Source organism: Rissa tridactyla, chromosome 6 (assembly GCF_028500815.1).
Source record: "Rissa tridactyla isolate bRisTri1 chromosome 6, bRisTri1.patW.cur.20221130, whole genome shotgun sequence".
Taxonomy (NCBI): domain Eukaryota; kingdom Metazoa; phylum Chordata; class Aves; order Charadriiformes; family Laridae; genus Rissa; species Rissa tridactyla.
In genome coordinates, this window is record NC_071471.1 from 67073093 (window position 1) to 67093165 (window position 20073).

Consider the following 20073-nt stretch of genomic DNA (forward strand, 5'->3'; position numbering starts at 1 on the left):
TGTTAGTTTCTGTGAAACGTAACTTCCTCTGTTTCTTAGCAGGGTGTGCCCTCACAAAAATATCTAACTTAAATCTGTTAGATATCCTTTGAATTTTCCTTTTATCATTTTTTCACCTACTTGCTGACCTTATTCATTACCTCTGTTGAGTATATGGTTAGCTGTCAGCTGCAGCAAAACAAAGAAACCCCATTCTTCACGTCTCTGTTTACACTCTATCAGCTACAAACCCCATCTGTATCACTTCCTCCAGTCACGAGAGTAATTTTCCTGCAAGACCTTTTAACATCTGTGTCCCCTGTGTCTGAATCAGCTGCTTTTTTTGATTTGGCAAAGACTCTGGCATATGCTACAGAGAACATATGGTCTAAACATGCCTCTCCGCTATGAGACAGAGTGAAATTCCTCTGCAGATCTCTGCAGATTGGAGGTAGAAGAAATCTCTGATGTTATGTCTTTTGAGGCAACTGCTGTCATTGATGAGGCTGAGCAGAGGTCTTGTGTCTGAGAGAGCATGAGAGGTAGCAGAGGTAGGAGACATGTCCAGGGAAAGGCACCGCAGCCCAGGACTGACTGTGAGATAAGACTTGTTGCTGTAAGAAACAGATAAGTCAATAATGGTGGTGATGACACAGACACCTGACGGTAAACACTCGGGAAAAATGATCCATTTACAATACTTACGAGTCAAAGGCACACAACAAGGAGGACACAAAACTGAAGTGGTGATGGACCACAGTGTGGTTCTGAAGGTGAGGGATGTGCGGGATGGAAGAGCTGCAGGAGAGAGGGAGCAAGTTTGAGCAATTATTAGTTTTGACAGCGCAATAAACAAACCCCACTCTGTTAAAAAAGGAATGACTATCAGTGTCAAGCAGTATCGAGAGATCTTTGATCCTTTCCCAAGCAGTAGGAGATCCTGACTGTCCCCAGGAGTGCGAACAGGCGGGTTTTTCTGAAGTAAGAGATACTTTGGTAATAAGCATCTATCTCCGAGGAATGCATACCTTGAATTCTTTGAAGCAAGTAGCTTTGCAGCAGGTCTGCACTTGAGGGACACCGAGTATTCTGTCTTCTACTTAAAGTAACTACCAACAGACATCTGTGGCTGTTTGTGTGACTGTCAGATGATTACAAGTGGTATAATTGTGAAGTACAGTTACCTCAAACTAAACACAGAGTGCCTGACACGCTGATACAGCGTCCATGGAGAAAGAGATGATTGTAAAGCTCACAGACACATTCTTTGCCTTAAGATGTATTTGTATGTGAAACTGAGAACTGAGACACGTACTTGCAAAGAGCTGGGAAAGTTCAAACCGGCTCAATCTGAAGAACAACGCCTGCCCACACCCTTATTTGGGAAGAAACATTATTTTTGCTATTTGTCAACTCCAAACTGGAATTATATGGGGAGGAGCTCTGGGCTCTGGCTCGTTACACGGGGCGGTAGGAAGGAGCTACCGGGCCATCGTGTCCCCGCCACCGGCCGGAGTGGGAGGGCTGCGGGATCCCCACGGACACGGATCGCCCAGCGCGGAGGGACCGGGCTCGGAGCTGCCGCCAGCACCGGCCGGAGCAGTACAACCGCTCCGCGTGGTACAGCCTTTCCCGAAGCACCGGGGGAAACCGGGGGCGCCCGCCCCGCTCCGTGCCCGCTGCAGCTCCCCGGGGAGACGTGTCCGGTAACCCCAGGGTCGGCCGAGCCGTGCTGGAGACAACCAGAAGTTTCCAGCGAGCCGGCCGGCTCCTCCGCCTCCCTCCTTCTCCTCCTCCTCCGTGTCCCTCCCCTCGTCCCTCCTCCGCCGCCGCCGTTTCCAGACACTTCCAGCCCCGCTCCTCCGCCCCCCCGACGCCCCGCCGAGGATAAAGCCGCCGGTCCGGCGCCCCCCCCCGGCACTGGGCAGACGGCAGGGCCCGGTACGGTGGGTTTAGGGCCCGGTAGGGTGGGGTGAGGGCCCGCCATGAGCACCGCCGCGCAGACCCCCCCGCCGCCGCCGATGGAGGGGAGCGCCGAGCCGCTGCCCCCCGGCTGGGAGATCAAGATCGACCCGCAGACGGGCTGGCCCTTCTTCGTGGATCACAACAGCCGCACCACCACCTGGAGCGACCCGCGGCTGCGGGCGGCGGCGCAGGTACCCTCACCCTGTCCCTGTCCCCCTCCCCGTCCCTGTCCCGTCCTGGAGCGGGGGGACCCGGGCGCTCCCCCCAGCGCATGGCGATGCAGTGAGGGCAGGAGCTGCCTTTTGTCTCTGACGCACTGCAGGCCCTTTTTTGTGCATTAAATCATTTGATACCTCGGCCCTGTAATGTTTATTTAAAGTTGGTCAAGTCCACCCGGCCTGCCAGGGAAGACATGAACCTTGATTTATTTTTCAGCTGTGAACAGCCCAAACAATGAATGCCCTTAAAAAAAAAAAAAAAAAAAAAGAAACCCAGCCCAGACTTTTACTTGTCAAGTTTTGTTTTCCTTTTTTTTTCCTTCTTTTTTTTTTTTCCTTTTTTTTTTTTTCTGGTCACAAACTATCTCAGTTGCTGTCTGGTCTGGTTTTGCTCTTAAGCATGCTCAGAGAAAAGCCGTATCTTAGTCCAAATATGTCCATGGAAGGAGAGGCGCGGAGGGGAGAGCGGTTGTGATTTTGTCGGGGCCCTTTCGGGTCAAATTCTCTGGTTTTGGGCGAATACAGCCCGTGTGGGGAACAGAGCCCTTTCACCCGCGCTGGTATTTTCGCAATGCGATGGCTGTAGGCAGAAAGTGCTGGAAACTTGAACCGAAGTAGAAGTTGCCCGGTGGGAAAACGATTCCCTCCGGGGTTTTCGTGCTGCTTCTCTGCCAGCAGCATCGCTTCACCCCGGCGCTGGCCGGCTCGCCCGCCGCAGAACGCACCCCTTCCCGGGGTCCCCGTCGGGAAGGACGGGGAAGGTGTGTGTCGGGGGGGGCGCTCCGCCACGTACCCCGGCGCCGGGAGCGGCTGGGGCGGCCGGCGCGGAGCCCTGCGGCTGGCAGAGAGCCCGGGGCCGGGGCGGGGGGGACCGAGCGGCCCCGGAGCGGCCGGGTAGAACCGAGGGGCTGGGAAGAAGGTGCTGCTCTAAGCAGGACCCCCCCGGTTCTGAATTGTGTATCTAATTGTGTGCTAAATATATAAAAAATACAGCATTTGGGAGACACTTGGTGTCTTCGAAATGTATCTTCGACATACTTGTTGCGGCTTTTTCGCTGCCGTAGCCTTACATAAAACGTGAGGATCAAAGCACTCAGTAAGTGTTATTGTTTTAAGAGCTTACTGTTTCTTAAAATAGTAATTGCCCACTTTGCGAGTGCAGACCCTGGCTGCCGGCGCGGGGTGAGAGCAGCCGGGTGTTGAAAAGGTAGGAAAAGGACGTGCTTTTCTATCGCGCTGCAGCTGAAGCCAGGGAACTTACTGGCGTCGCAGTCACAAAGTGTTCTAATGAATCGTAATTGACAAAATGTAGCCTTTCACCCCCTTTTCAACTTTCTCAGGGCTAGTTAATTTGATCTATGAACGACAGAATTCCAGTAATGATACAAAGAGGTCTTACAAAACTGTAATTTGATAATGAGAATATTGAGACTGGCATAGGAAAAAGTGCTTTAACTGCTTTTTGAAGACACCATCTTCCTGGTATAATGAGGCACCTGTTAACACTGGCTGTTATGGCAATACAAATAATAAATAGCGTGGGTTTTATAAGCATAAAACATACTTGAGAAGAAAAGTGCGCTGTTTACTCAAAGGCTTTTGTTATGGAAATACCACTTGAAACTAACCCATTTAACAGAAAAGTCACATTTTTAAGCTGGTTTTGATACTTGTGTGAAAGAAGAGTTTGAAGTACTCTGATGGATCAGTCCTCTGCTTGAGTGGGTGCCTGAAACCAAACAAATTTTCACCCCTGTCTGATGTGAAATCTGTAGTAATGAAAAGTGCCTCCTCTTCTGCCAACTTGCAAGGGTTATTGCAGACAGAGAAAGTCGCATCTGCTTTTGAACGGCTTTTGTGGGATACACTTTTTTCCAAACAGGAAAACCTGTTACTGCTGACTATAAGCAGGAATGTGTGTGTGATTTGGGATCATTCATAAAGAGAGAGAAATGCTTTCAGAAATGAAAATGCAAAATTGTTGATTTTTTGGGAGTTTCTGTCTAATGTTGAAAGAAAAAAACCTCCAGTTTATGGCGACAGAAGTTGTGTGTAACTGATCTCATACAACCATTTGTCAGAGCCTTAAGTTAAGAATATCTGCTGGAATTAATGGACACCTTCTGAAATCTGGTTTGTTAAGTACCAGTGTATTTCACAAGGACAGGTACTATTTAGCAAAAGAACCTCAGAATCAGGCACAAGGAAAGTATTTCTTTTCCTAAATAAGATTTTGTTAGCTAGACAATACCCAAGAAGATAAATCCAGCAGTGATTTTTGAAGGCATTAGACTCTCTCTTTTTTTTTTTTTTTCCTTTTACCTAAACAGTTAGGAAGGACAAAATCACAGATGTAGGCAGAAAGAAAGACTAGATATGAACAGCTTTCTGATTTCCCTCAGTCTAGCTCAAATGACAACTTGGGGGTTTTAGAAGTGATCTGAGAATTGCACAAGCTGACTGTGTGTGTCAGACTTCATGCATCTTTTCAAGGATGATTATACAAAGACCAAACTTGTACTGACTTCATCGCTGCCTTGCGGCATTGAAATTAGCCAGTGAAATGAGCAATTTTTTAATCATCTTTATGGTGGCCTTTCAATAACCCTTACACTAATATTTATTAATATTGTCTCTCTGAATATTTGTTCCCTTTCTGAAGAGACCTAGGCAACAAAATGAGGTATTACAGTGTAAGTGGACAATGAATGGAGCACAGGTCTAAAGCTAACAGCTTTTCTAGCTAAGTAATACAGCTGAGACAGTATTAGTAATGAATCCCATTTCTCCCAAATCTTGGTATTCTCACTTGCCATGGGCTTACCATCAGTGTGACTATGCTGACTACAGTAAACTGTACCAGAAAAATTATCAGGTAAAATGAGAAATGGCTCTTTTAAAATTTTAACCCATGACAGAGCCATTTTAAATCAATGGAACCAGACCTTGATTTGCGTTTAACTATATATTTTAGATGCGTTTATCAATTCAGATGTCTGTCTATTATTTTCTCATTCAGTTGGACCTTTTTTCACTCACATGAGGGATGGGTGTCCTTCTTCTGCATGTTCAGCTCCGCTACTTGTATGAAATCATTGCAGTAAAAGGCTGGACTGGGGAGACCTTCCTGAGAAAGAACAGAAAATCTCTTTGCTCCAGTGAGAAATAAGCCATGACTTTGCAAATGACTGAAAACCATTTATTAACAGAACCTCTTGGTAGACTAATGGTTTTCTTCCAAGTGTCTAATTAGTTAATAGTAAGACATTCAAAGATCAAGGTACAATCAATATAATGAAGCATGTATATGCATACTTTTACTAAAAAAGTGTTTACTAGCAGTGCCACTCTTCCTGTCTTTTCTTTGGTAGAACTATTGATTTCCTATGTTCATCTGATGTTGGTGTTTTCTGTGTTAACTTACGCCATCACAGCTCAGCATACTTTCTGCAAGATTGTCTTATAATGCTAAGTTGTTTACTTGGTATTCCCCAAAGCGTTGACAAAAAGAGATTACGTTTAAAGAAGAAAAGAGAAACAAGGCTCGTATAAATATTTATTGATGCCCCTTCCATATGTTGTTTCCACATGCAGTAAACCCAATGGGAAATACCGCAACTAAAAATAGACCAAAGCAATTGACTGTGCTGAGCTTCACCGGACTAATATTACAATGATCGATAGCTCACTAATGCTTTAGGTTTGAGATAAAAGCTGCACCAGCGAGCCACAAAGTCTGGGAGCGGTGATAAAAGCGATATATTTATTGGTTGCAACAATGACTGCACAGGCCTAAACAAAGGAAGAAGCAGCCATCTTACCCTCTTACTGATGGCTTCGTTGGTATTCGGGGGAACAGCTAATGACACCTAAGTTTCCATCCTCACCCTTCATGACTGTGGCATTTCTTTTGTCTCTACTTCCCCAAATAAGACTTAAGTTACTCGATTCCCATCTCTTTAGCAGTGAACTTATTTTTGAGCACTGACTTCTCATGTTCGAGTTGACTGAAGAATTCTTGGTAGACCAAATTAGAAATTGCCCTGGAAGTTCAATGAGCCTCTCTGAAACTCTGCCTTTTGCAGTGGTCCACATCAGTGGAAGGGAATGTAGGGCTAGGTAACAACTTAAGTCTCTTTTACTTACCATATTTTTTTACATTACTTATGCTGATGTGCATTCTGTCACAGGTTAATAAATTAGTTACTGGATTAAAAAGGTACTGTGTATATAAACGGCATAATGTGTAGGAGCGGTAAAATTAGCAGTAGGGGACTTTTGGAGGGTTGTGTCCTGGCTTTGTCCAGATTCCCTGAAGCTGCTTTGTGTACTTATTTAAAGCCCTCCTTGATAGACAATGGTAACCAGGGAGTTAATTTATGGAGATTCCAGTTAATCTGAAAATAAGGGGTGGATCAAATCAGAAATAAGAGGAAAGAACACCAAGAAATGACGCTAGCAATAATGCAGCAGTGTCTGGGCAATCATGCCAGAGGAAAAACAAGGAAGGTCTTGCATGGTTCTGTGTAACTCCTGACGCAGCATACCTCTTATCTACGGGAGAAAAGAATATTCGTGCCAGGTGTCAGCAGTTGTACCTAGGAATCATATTTTTAATAGCTCTAACCTATACACAGGCAAGACTTTTCCATAACCACGTAGCAAAAATAGAATTGTTCCCACTTGAACCGTGATAAGGCAGGTAATGATCCAATACGCTTTGGGGTATATAGACAGTATCACTCCCTAGGTAAGCTCTGTCTCCACCTTTTTCTGTGGCAGCTGTGCCCTCTCTTTATGCCAAGTTAAATATAAATATAAAATAGAAGAAATGGCTTGTTCACACAAATTAGATTACTTAATTATAGATGAAAAATGCTGTATCTTCAAATAAGTTGCAGAAGTTGCGGTTGGATTCTTTTTATTTTTCCTTCTTGGTTTTACAGACAGGGAAATGAGACATGAGGTGGTGAAGTGACTTGTCTAAAATCTCCCAGTAGGTCAGGTAGCACAAAAGTACATTTTTATACTCATGGCAAAGCCTTATAATTGATAAATAGGGTGCAGTGTAGCAAGTGTTTTTATAGTGTTGGAAAATTGCTCTTTGGGAATTGAAGTCAGAAAACTGCTGTGTGCGAAATGAAATTTAGAGGAAAATGTAGACCCTGACTATAACCTGTGGAATTCACAGCCGATTCTGCAATTGTTAGCTACTTATTATTCTTCTCTTTTATGGGGTATTGCTTTGCTAATTCTTGAGGCTTGTACTTTCTTCTGTGTCACAAATTTCTGGCTCACAGCTAAGAGCAGGAAAGCAACAGGTTGACCACCTGCTGCTTAGGTAAGCGTGTCATTCTCATCACCCTTGACAAGGATATTTCTGTGAGCGCTCTAAAGGGCTTTTCTTTAACCCCCTCCATTAAAGCTGACAGGATGGATGGTGATACCAGCTCTCTCCTAAGAGCCCTCTGCTCTTCATATCAGTCATTGCTTCTTTCTCTGAACATGTTCAGTTTGGCCCATCGGATGCTTTCTGTGCGTGGGCCACCTTCCACTCCTGGGCATAAAGGCAAGTGTTGTCATGTCTCCGCCAAGAAAGAATCATCTTAGTGATAAAAAAGTTTTTCTTCCTGAAACAAGATTAGTCTGCAAGATAGCCACCATGTTTGCTCCAATAAGGCTCTGTGCTCTGGAAAGCTTAGGATTAGATTTCTCAGTCAATTTTCATAGTGTTTATTTATTTCTAATGACATCATTGCGCTCCATCAGTTGGAGCATATGTTAATGCAATACTTGTATAATAGAACATGATAATTACAAGAGAGAACAACAGGCCTATTTGCTTACACATGTGTATGTTAGGAAATAAAACTCAGCATTCAACAAGTAAAACATCAAAAGCAGCTTGGCGTGTAAATGGGTTACATGATGTGACCGACACGAAGTTCTACTGAGACAGCTCATGCGACTAAGCTTATTCATGGTTTGCTTCGGTCATTAGCTAATGATATCTTGCTCAAATGCCTATGTGCTCAGTGTATATATTTAAGCGCAAATTGTGAGTAAAAGAGTGAGAATGTAAAAATCCTCAGTGGCTGAAGCACGGCAGTAGGAAGTCAGGGGTCAGTGGTGAGAGCAAACCACTCTCCACCTTCCCACTCGTATGGTTCTCTGGGAAGTACTAAGGAAACGTACTTCATGGTTATGTCGTGCTGTTAATATACTTAAACACAAAGCACTGTTGGGAAACTTTTTAGTACTTTAATCAAGTTACAAGGAATACTTGGATGTGCTGATTTCTATCAGTAGCAAAGCTAGTGTAGTAGTTTTGATTTGTCTAGTTGGTGTAACAGAAGAAAAAGGTCTGGTCAAAAGTAAAATACAAGCAAGTACGGAATCCAGTTCCAGTGGTGAAAGTTTTACCTCTCTATGACACAAAATGTGTTTGGTTTTGGGATTTTTTTGTGGGTTTGGTTGTTTTTTGTTGTTGGGTTTTTTGTTTGTTTGTTGGTTTTTTGTTTTTTTTTTTTAATAAATAGACTTGGTACATCATTCTTCGTTTTGAATATTAGGTACTACTGGATTTTTTGGTTATTCATGGCAATTTCTGATAAAAAATTGTTTTGAGTTTATGTGCAAAGAAAACTTAGTTGTCCTATTTCAGTCACTCATTTTAGTTATATTGTCATATTCTGTTGTGAAAGAACACAGGAAGAACGCCTTTCTTCCTAAATATATGGGACCCAGGCTTAAGATCATGGGAAGTGTGCTCTCAAGTCAGATTTTGTCAGATACTGGCCTTCTCTCAGTCATTTGAGTAACCAGAATACTTTTATTTGCATGATAGTCTTTACAGCAGCAGCTTAAAAGTTCAGAACCATACTGAAGTCAGTAGATCTTCTCTTTGCATACAGAAAGAGATATTTCATCTGTTAGTAATTGTAAAATTTGTATTCCTTTGCTAGATAATATTTATGAAACAAATATAATTTCAATATTTGTTCTGATGCTCTGGAAGAGCTGTAGAGGTGCTCCATGTGTGTATAATACATGCATTAGAGAGCTGAATTTACTGTACTACAAATAATCAATACAGGGCAAGAAAAATGGTGAGAGAGTAATGGCAGCAAAACTTGCCTTTCAACTTCTTTTTCTGTAGACGTTTTCAGTATAAGAGGAATGAAAAATGTATTATGCGAACAGTCTCAAAAGGGAGATTCCAAGTTCAATACAACTATTCAAGTAATCTAGCATGCATACAGAATATTTTGACAAATTTAATTCTATCGGTACAGCCATCTGAATGACTTCAGTGGTAATTCGCTGGCATCAGCAGTGACTGAATTTGCAGGTTTCTGTGTTTCAGTCTGGAATAACACTTAGGCAGTCAGGAGTTATGCCATTATCCACTCCGGATAGATAGTACAGCTGTACTGGGAGTTTTCTTGCAAGGTTGTGTTTTTCTCTTGCTGTCACTTTTTTCTTTTTTTTTTTTTATTCCAACGGCACAGAGTGTCAGAACTCACTGAAAATCTCAGCAAGTTTGAGGATTTTGGTGTCACTCCTGACTGTGCCCTTCCCATGGGAAGCCAAGAGTAGGATGTAGGGCTATGAAGTGTTTTTTCCAGTTGCACAACTTGTGCTGGCTGCACCTTTATTTATCATGGTGATGGCCTCACAACAGAAACACATGTCCTCGTCCGGAGAGGTGGGAGTGCTGTCATTCCTCCTGAGCAGATCTCCCCGCACAGCTCTGCTGTCCCACTTGCAGCTTGTTTAAAACATAACGATGCTTTTTTTCTTTCTTATTTGACCAGTGATGATGACTCCTTTACACTTGCTCGGCACCTCCTGCGATGGTGGATGGGGTCTGAGTTTCTGGTGTTGGTTCAGGGTACCCGAAGTGTAGGTCAGGACTGTTGTTTACATTTCTGAGCTGCTTGAGGGAGGTTTTTGCATTCTTATGCTCCCTCCTTTTTTGGGGGATTCTGTCTCTTGAATGTAAAATAAATGTGTGATCACAGCCAGGATTCCTGCAGTGCTGGATTGTCAGTTTTGCTACTTATAGGAAAATTTATCAATGTTCTGTTGTTCATAATTATTCTCAATTTTATCATCGAAGTACTTGTTTCCTTGGATGAGGGCAGGAGAAATTTACTTAATTTTTTTTAATGCAGAAATAGGAGTTGGGTTCCTGTTTTTTATCCTTAAACTGGGAAGGATGATGGACTAAAGAGTTTCATTCATTTATTGGTAATATCTCTTCGTGGATTTGTGCTAAATGGGAGCTTTGGGCTTTTTCAGATAACACGTTTGTTAACATAACAAGCAAAAACTGCATTTGTTAGAGGGCAAATAAAAATGAAAAATGGACACTTTTAGTCTCCTGGCTGGCTATCCTGTGAAATTTAGGAATTAAAGTGTTCAGAGGGAACCCATGAATCTTTTCTCTGTAGCATTACGACAAGAGTTCTCCAGAGCTCGATTCCATTCCTCCCCCCTTGCCACAGTGTCCCCAGGCACACCTCAGCTTCTCCTGAAGTCTTACAGGACCTGTTTGTCCAGGCTGCAAACGCAGGCTTCCTTGCACAAAAAAGAGAACTGCTTTGGCCAAAAGCCTGACTAAGAGAGTATTGGGATCCTGGTGTCCTCGCCGTTGTTCTGGATTCTCACTAAAAACCAAACCAAACCACTTGCAGCCATCTACCTGAACCCAAGGCCTCTTTTGTCTTCGGTCATGGTGCTGCCGTGTGGTTCCTTGGTGTGTGGTGTTTCGAAGTACACAGATAGTGCATGTTTATGGACATAGGAAACAGTAGGGAGAAAGGGAACAGAAAAGAAGAAGGAATGTTGAGGATGTGGTGATACAAGCTGGCTAACATAAGAAACCATTTATAGAATTAAATTTTAGTTAAGTGTTGGTGAGAGCAATGTGGATGACGAAGAGCAGTTGTTATGAGAGACCTTTCCTAAATCTGACCTCTCTGCCTCAGAGATGCTGATGGTGGGGAAAAAAACAAAGGCGCGTTCCATTTGTTCCTTTACCGAGGACTGCACCAAGATGACTGCACTGTTAAGAGACACACACAAAAGTCCTCCATGGTTAGAAGCCCATGGTCAGACTCCGAGGAGGCGGTTCGTGGAGGGTGGGGGCAATGGGACACTGTCCGTGTAGAAGCCTTGGCAAAGATTTATCACTGTGGATTACTCCAGGAGATTGAAGGGCTTATCCCCAGGTGGAGCGGTTCAAAACATTGCAGACCCCTAAAATGCCAGGAGAGCGAGGAGCTGGCAAGTAATCCCTTTGGGCAGGTTTGTTGTACACCCAGGTGGAGCAGAGCATCCATGGCTGAGAGCCTTCTCCTGTCAGGGCATCTGTAGGTGCTGCTAGCCCACCCAGCTCCTAAACCCTTCCCAGCACCTTCCAGCAGGGAGTCTGACAACGCTGGAAGTGAGTGAATCTCCTTTTTATAGCGGTGGGAGCTGTGCCTGGAGGTGGGGTGACTGGCTGCGGACTCTCGGGTTGCACCCGCAGCCCGCTCCCTCTGTCAGGGAGACTGCCCAGCAGCTGGTGCGTGGCAGGCGCAGAATGCATGGACTCAGCGAGGAGCAGCGAGGTGCTTCTTCCGACTGTCGAATCATCAGTTTCCCTCCCTCCTCGGCAGCCTGCTCGGCTCCGCTCGCCCGGCAGACACTTGGCTCTGATGCGGCCTCGCATTGTTGCTAGCTGAGCGCACCTCAAATTTATTTTCCGGCAAATGCAGTTTGCTGGTGTAAGTGTGCGTCCCTCCAGATCCCAGGAGAGGCGGCTGCCGGGAGCGCTGCGGGTTCGGGGTTACGCTGGTAGAAGGTGAACTGGCAAATGGTTGTTGGTCCTTGGGGTCCTGAAGCCCCCAGACAGCCTGCAGGGAGCAGAGGAATGTGGCTTCCCAGTAGGGGGAATTTAAAATGACTCATCTGTCGGCCGTGGATCCTGGTGCAGACCTTGGCATGAGATCATCCTTGTTCTGCAACTGGAAAAGCCAACTTAAAATTACTTCTCTGTGCGAACTTTCTAGGCCTGGCTCTCCTCTATGCCCCTTTCGGAATTTTTCCTTTGTTTGTGAAGGGTTTTTTAATAAGTAAAATGAAGTGCAACACCAGGGCCTCCGACTTCGCACTTGTTCCTATCAGTGCTTGTTATCTTTATTTTATTAGCTTACTGAAATAATAATCTTTATTCTCTGCAGTTTCATTGCTCTCAGGAATTCTCAGAAATTAATTTTTAAGGGGATACTGTCTCAAAATCTGGTTGGTAAAATAGTTAATTCTTAATGAATTAGTATATTAATGTGTACAGGGGTGACATTAAATATTTTCGCAGCTTAAACACCTCTTTAAAAATAGGGTTTCCAACACTTGCACCATATGTCCCCTTATTAAATTCTCCTCTTACTGAATAATGACATTACCCTCTGAATGACAGAGGTGCTTGTTATATGATCTGACTTAGAGATACATCTGGAACTTGGCCCTCGCAGGGACTCAAAATAGAATGACCGATGCAGGAAGAACTTACTAGAGGACTTGTGAGGGCTCTTGGTACAAACCACTTCCACCCCTGCCAGAGCTTTGACATTGTCCAGTGAGCACACTCAGACAACGCAGGGATTTATTTTATCTTGCTTTTCAGCGTTTTCCTTTTCGTTACGCTATCCTGTCTTTCCCCTTTCTTCTCCTTCAGTATTTACTGAACTGGATCCTCCCATAGCTGGAAGTGAATATATCCTTCAGCATGGGCATTAGTAAAGCCAGTGGGAAGAGCAACACCAGCAAACATTGTGCTTCTGATGGGATTAGGCTTCTTTGAAAGTTTCTTGTCAGATGTTATCTATAGCACGGGGTGGGTTCTGAGAGGTGCTAAGGAGATGTCTCTGGTTCCCACAGGCCAGCAGTTTGAAGAGCTCTGTCTGAAGGGAGTGGGCTGGTGGCTAAATGCAAGTGATGTGTGCTGAGTAACAAATCCTGGTGTAATTAGGTATTTTAAAGGCTAAGTTGGAATTTATGAGAAGTGGGGGTGAAAGACTCGTACATAAGCAGATTTTTTAGCTTGCTGTTTTCTCTTACAGATCTGGAGTGGTAGCACCTCATGTTAGCTGCCCTGCCTGGACCCAAGTGGGTCTGAACTTCTCATTGGCAGCTGATGTTGCTATTAGGACAGACATTTAGGGCAGCTTTTTCTTGCCAGTTGTATTGAGCTGAGCTACCAGCAAGTGCTATGTGATGTTTTTAACTTCTAGGATGGCCAGTCATCAGCAAATGGTCCATCTCGCGATAGCCCCAAGCAGCCACCAGCAAGAGAAGGAAACATGGGATACCCCAAGCTCCGGGCTGGCTATATCCCTATTCCCGTCATCCACGAGGGCATTGATGGCAGACAGCAGCACCCGTGCTTTTCTGCTGCTCAGCCTGGTGTGCAACGGTACAAGACCGAAGCTGTGCCTACCACGGTGCAGGCACAGCCACCTCTAAGGGGGGCCTATGTCGGCCCCGAGTCCCCTCCAAGGGGACCGACAGAGGCTTCTCAGACAGATAAACAATGTGGACAGACAACGGCAGCTGCAGCAGCCCAAGCGCCGGCCACGCACGGACCCGAGGTAACGTGTCGGGATTGCTGGGGTGTGTTTGCATTGGTCTTTGCAGCATTTATGACCTGAATGTCACAGGAGTAGTTTATCCTTCAGAAAGCCAAACTTGCCACAGGATTACATTTTCCCAATACTTCCAGAGTATTAAAATGTGAAAATGCACAGTCATAGCAGTGTAAATATGTCAGGTTTATCTAGCATCGCCTGCTTTTGTTCCGGAATGATTCTGCAGAAACAAATGGACGTAAATGGCTTCTGCAAAAAGGAGCTGCGCAGGTCCTGCAGCAGGGGAGGATTGGTTTGGGGTTTATGCCGGTTTCCCCACAAGCGGAGGAAACAGGCAGCTCTCTTGTGTTCTGCACCATGAGTCAGAAACTGAAGAGAACAAAGTGGGAGAAAAAAAAATAAAGTGGCCAGTTAGCTAACAACCCAGGCCATTTTAGAAGTTGTACTCCTGTGATCTTTGCTTTCCAATTTAATTCTTCAGTTGCATTGAGTGTATAGATGTACACATATACAGCTTTAAAAGTGAATTGTAAAGTATTTTTGTCATTCAAATGCTTGCAAACTACGAACTTTTTCTTCTTAAAAAAAAGTCACCCTGCTTGCTTTGTTTCAGAAGGTGGGATTTTGGTTGTGCCTGTTTCTCTCTAGAGAATTAGCAGAATTGGTATTCTTGTAGTGTATGGAAATATCAACCTCATTTTTATTTAAAGTAAGATGAGCAGGAAATTCAGCCTTCACCAAGCTGAGAATATGTCATCAGGTCTGTAATTCAGCAGTGGTGGCTTTTTCTCTGAAACTTGTTTGGAGTCTGAACAATGTAATTACAGTTCAGTTAGTAGGTTTCTCAGCTGTCTTGACTAACAATGCCTTGTCCATGCAGTGCCGGGACAAGAGGCTCAGCTTTTCCTTCTCCCAGCACTATACAGCTTTGTCTTGCACGCAGAGTGGCTTCGGGATCGTCTTCTGTGACTCTTACTGCAGCCCTCTGAGATAGCTGCTGAGGACCTCAGAACTTGCTGTTGCAAACTTAGGCAGCACGTTGTGGGTATCAACTGACCAGAGCCTGTGATTGTGCCTTTAAACCCCTTGGTCACCAAGGCCACCAGCAGTGGCAGTGATGGATACCATAATACAAACCAGCATTTATTTGTTATTTATTTATATTAAGGTTTCACAGGCAGCGGAGCAGTTCACCAGTACCAAAAGAGGGGTCTTGTTCCCCTTCCTCTCCTGCCTTGCCTGCCCTTCTGTTCTTGTCTTCTGGCTGTGTTGTCCTGCCCTCTCCTCTGCCATCTCCAGTCTGACGTGGCCTTTCACTGAGCTGTGTAACAAACCCACCAGGAAATCATTTTTTTCCTCTTACTTAGTGAGTGAAACTGGTCAGAGAATAGCCTGATGGCTGCTGGAGTTGGTGCAAAGCAGGTGAGGTGATGGATTGGCATAGCAGGAGGTGGGAGTGAGCTGTGGGAAAACAAACTGCCTTTCCCCAAGCTGCAGACCAACAACCGGGAACAGCCTGGGAACGGGGTTTTGCAGTGAGCCTGGTGCTTGCTCCTGCTAATGGTGGGTCTAAGCTGGTGCAGCTCTCACTGCTGGTGCCGAGGGGCTAAGGTGTTGGAAGGTCTTGGGGCGGGGGGGGAGGGCATTAGCCATATGTGCATTGCCATAACCTGCTACCAAATTAATTACATGCTTTAAAACAAACAAATAAACCAAACAAAATCTGTTAGTGTGACCAGGATCAAAAGTCTGAATGTTGTGTGCCTCTGTCAGGGGTTTGTTTTTGTCTCCAGCATATAATTTGTTTGCTTAACTTTAGTTTGCCTCAAATTTAACAGGTTTAGACAGGAATGGCCATGCAAAAGCAGCAAACATTCTGATGGAGCATCCACTCCCTGCTTATTTGAGGGCTGGGAATGCTGTAGCTCAGGTTTCTACTTGTTATAATGATGTTCTCTCACAACTTCTGTGGTTTGTATAGTGAGGCCCTTGGCCAAAAAAACAAGGAAGTGGATCCTTCGCGTGCCGGAAACATGAGCTCAGTTTCTCTGAGCGTTTCCTTTTTTTCGCTTTGGAAATGAAAAGTACTGTGAGCATAAAACGTTTAACATTTAATAATGGACTTTGTTTTCATGGCAGCCTCAACCTCCTGCAGCTTCTGATTCTCCAACGGTTTCCCCTCAGTCCTCTGGCAGACCCAACGCAGGAAGCCATCAGCTTCCTCGTGGTTATATTCCAATTCCTGTGATACATGAAAATATCCAACGGCAACCAACGCAAGTCTACCATCAGGCACAGAAGACACACTACCCTGCCCAGCAGAGCGAGTACCAAGCCCACCAACCGGTGTTTCACAAAATTCAACCAGATGAGAGGGAGCCTAAGCCAACGCGAGCGCAGTCTCCGTTCAGAGTGTCTCAGAGAGGTTCATCGAGCCGCGAAAGTTCACCGGCCAGAATTACCACCCAGATCCAGCCCCCAGCTCCCATCAGAGTGCAGACAGTTGTAGACAGACCCCAGGTACGTAAAATAGAGCAGGGAATTACCTGCCAGCTGTTTTTTTTGGTGTGGCTAGAGATGAAAAATTGGCTCATACTAACAGGTACATGAAAGCATGTAAAGCAGTCTCACATTTCTGCATTTAAACAAATTGGGAGATACTGAGATAATATATTAACAGCAAGCTGCTTTTCCACCTATCAGGATTGTGGAGTCTTTGGATCACTGAAATATGATTTAACACACAATTTGATTTTCCTCTCGTCAGAGTATAATTTGGTGTAATTACACTGAGGTCACTGATGTTGCATTACGTTTGTGAGAAGAAAATCAGGTCCGCGGGATTTGTGGCATCTATGTAAATACACCTCATTGATGTCTCAGAACCATTTAGGATAGCATCAGATGTACAAAGTGGTTTTAATTATGAAGAGAGAGGATCAGCAAAATCTAGTCTTAGAGCTTTTTATTCTTCCTATATGAAGCATGCTCTTGCTCATAGAACATGTTGCTCATTGAACACTTTTTCCCTGTTAAAGTTCTTACTCAAACTACAGTTAAAGACTACTGTGAATTTGACCACTGTGAGTGTGTGGAACGGGAAGCCTTGATTTCCTCTCTGGAGAGACTTCACATTGAAAATGACAGGAGCAGAATTAGGTTAATATTTCTGAAAACCCAGGTGCTAGGGCAAAACAATGAAGACTTCAGATTTAATGGCATATTCTAGGCTATAACGCTAATTTATTTTTATGGGTGAGAATTTGAGCTCCCTAAACAAATTTTATATTTAATGGGTAAAGCAGTAACAGATTATCAGTGCAGGCCATTACTTATTTGGTTTAAATATAAATGTAGGTATTTTACTTCAGCTGTGTAAATACATGAGAGCTGGATCTAGTATCTTTCAAAAAAAATTTTATACGTGCACGAATGAGTGAAGCGGGTGGCAGGGGAATTAAAATGCAGATCTCATGAATTCCAGTTTTCTGCAAAAATTTAAAAACTAGTTTCAAGAGATTTCTGATCTGATGACACTTAGATCTGTAGTAATCCCAGGGATTGTCTCTAATCGCTACAGTGTAATAAGATTGACACAGTAACCTCTGCATGTAAATACTCTAAAGATAAAATCAGTATAAATAAACACTAGCAAAAAAAGGAATGTTCTGAAAACAGGAACGGGATGAGAATAGCCCAAAATGTGAGTAAAACTCAGCAAAGTAGTTAGCTTTTCAAGAAACACCAGCTCTCAGTTAGTGACACACTGAGGATAAAACCTTGACCGTGCTGCAGTCAGCTGCCACAAATCTTACTTAAGGCAGGTGAGGGCTTTGCTTTAAGGTCCTATCTTACAAAACTGCTTGTAGGGCTGATTTTCGTAAGCATGGGCAGGATTTGGTGGGATGAAATTTAATGTCTTTGAGAGTCAATTGGTGCTTGTAATCTGCAATAGCTTGAAAACAATAACTGAACTGTTCGGCACAGTGCTTTTTTTAAAATTATTTTAAAAGAGTAAAACTCAGCAACGCACAGGAAAGACTAATCATCTGGCGTGTGCGAAAATTCCACTTCCAGAAGTACAGAAAATTGAATGTTAGGTTACTTGTTCTTTAGAAGGAAATAAGGATCATTGTTCATTGTATCTCAACATAAACTTGCCTTGCTCACCAGGTTTCTCAGCAACAAATGCCACCTCAAGAGCCACCAAGACCATCCCCATCTCCTGAAATCAAACCTGAAAATAAGGCAGTCCCACCACCTGAAACTGAGGCACCATCACCATATATCCCAATTCAGGTCACCCACCAAGAACCGGATACTAAACTACCACCCCAGAAGCCTCCAGCCATGGCAGAGAAAGCTGATAAAAACGTTCCCTGCCCAGCTAAGATTGTTCCCCCACAGGAAAGGCCTCCTCCTGAAGAAGCGGCAACACCGAAGACAATGGAAACAGGAGAACCTCAAAAGCATCCTGGTGTTTTGAAAGTGGAGGCAATTCTGGAGAAGGTACAAATGCTTGAGCAGGCAGTTGACTCCTTTGAAGGCAAGAAAACTGACAAAAAATACTTGATGATTGAAGAGTATTTGACCAAAGAGTTGCTAGCCCTAGACTCAGTGGACCCTGAGGGTCGTGCGGATGTGCGTCAGGCCAGGAGAGATGGTGTAAGGAAGGTCCAGAACATTTTGGAAAGACTTGAACAGAAAGCAGAAGATGTCCCAGAACCAGTTCAAGTTGATGGACTTCAGCCAAATTTGCCAGAGCCTAAGCCACCACAGGAAATCATGGAGATTGAGCCTGTGGTAGTCAAGAGCAAGGGAGATACCAGTAATAAAGATGCTAAAGGGGAAACCAAAATGGAGAGACATCAGCCTGAAACTAAGGAAGAAGTGTTTACCAATCTCGCCACCACGACAAACACATCTAATAATCCAACTGAACCGTAGCCCCATGCTGAAAGTAAAATCTCTCAGACTTTATAACTTAAAGTGTGTTTAAGTGAATTTTAAGTTGCATGCATTTCCAGAGCTCTTTTCAACTGGTTTTTAATCAACATAGCAGCTTGGGACACAGTAAACACTTTGTGGGGGAAGGAGGGAGTTAGAAAGAAAGTAATGCATTTATCCTTTATTCTTACACTATGTAAAAGACATGTTTCAAAAATAAACCCTGTACATTAATCACTTTTAGATCAGCTGAATGGAAAAAAACCCAAACAAAACAAACCAACTACTTCAGGGTTAATATTGATGCGTGTTGTTTAGCGTGTATTCTTTTGCAGGTGATTTTTGTAAAATCAGTGGCCTGCATTGTCAGAATACCAGTCCTTCTGTAAGCGTAGCCACTCTTAACAGTAATGTTTTTATTTTTAATGTTCACAGTTGGGCACTTTAAGTAATGATGGATAGAAAGTGTGTAAGAAACTGTAGGGATATTTATATGTGTGCAGGACTTCGATGCTATATTTTAAGAGGGAAATAAAATACTATAGAAGCCTAATTTAGTCTTGTGATTTTATAAGCTGGAAATGTAAGGACAGTAATGGGTTTCAAATACACTCTTCTAAACATAGAGATTTCTTTTAGTTACACCATTGTAGTTGGAGTCTGGCAGCTGCTTTCTCATTAAGATCAAAATGTGCCTTTCTCCATTCACTTGCCCCCGTTTAATGTCATTGCTGTATCGCATATGTGGACTGAGGAAAGAATTTTGCTTAGCTTTTTCTTACCCCCGCCCCCACTCTTCTTTTTCTCCCTCTGCCCTGGGAGTCACCATTTAACAGAAATGTTTATAACATAAAGAAATCCATATCTACTGCTATCGTCTTAGAGAAGTTTATTTTACAGCATCTTAACTTGTTCTGCAAAGTCATTAGCCTTTTATTAACAAGTACTTCTGAATTTCCAGCCAAACACACTTGGTATTCTTAGAGCCAACATAATTAAGAGTTAGTCCTCTCATTTTGTGAACAGTTTAAGCAATACTTCGTGGTTGTTCTAAGTAATTAGCAACTTACACTTAAGCAAGGGACACAAAACATACTTCAGCAACATCCATGTAAAATGAAAGCAGCAGAGTCAGACCAGTGCAGAACGAGTCCTAACCAAACTCCAGAAGTTACCTTTGATGTGCATTTGTAAAATGAACAAATCTTTTTTACCTGAGAGCATATGTTTACAGCATATGAGGAAAACTTTAATAGAGCTGCTCAAGGCAATTGATTACTTACTGAATTACACTATAAATCACAAGATTAGATTGGAAATCAGGTTTAAAC

At 43.7% G+C, this 20073-nt stretch overlaps 1 protein-coding gene across 1 annotated transcript; it reads left to right on the forward strand.

The window, feature by feature from the left end:
* The first annotated feature begins 1832 nt into the window (after positions 1-1832).
* BAG3 (BAG cochaperone 3) lies at positions 1833-19295 on the forward strand. The gene is made up of 4 exons (XM_054206747.1): positions 1833-2135; positions 13442-13798; positions 15935-16315; positions 17969-19295. Exons 1-4 carry the CDS (start codon positions 1965-1967, stop codon positions 18740-18742), a joined length of 1683 nt encoding a protein of 560 aa, XP_054062722.1. The 5' UTR covers positions 1833-1964; the 3' UTR covers positions 18743-19295.
* Positions 19296-20073: the final 778 nt, after the last annotated feature.

Excerpts from the sequence above, each read along its gene's own strand:
- BAG3 (XM_054206747.1), top strand. The coding sequence starts at position 1,965 with ATGAGCACCGCCGCGCAGACCCCCCCGCCGCCGCCGATGGAGGGGAGC. Across the intron at positions 2,136-13,441 it reads GGCTGCGGGCGGCGGCGCAG|GATGGCCAGTCATCAGCAAA; the intron begins GTACCCTCACCC and ends TTTAACTTCTAG. Across the intron at positions 13,799-15,934 it reads CGGCCACGCACGGACCCGAG|CCTCAACCTCCTGCAGCTTC; the intron begins GTAACGTGTCGG and ends TTTTCATGGCAG.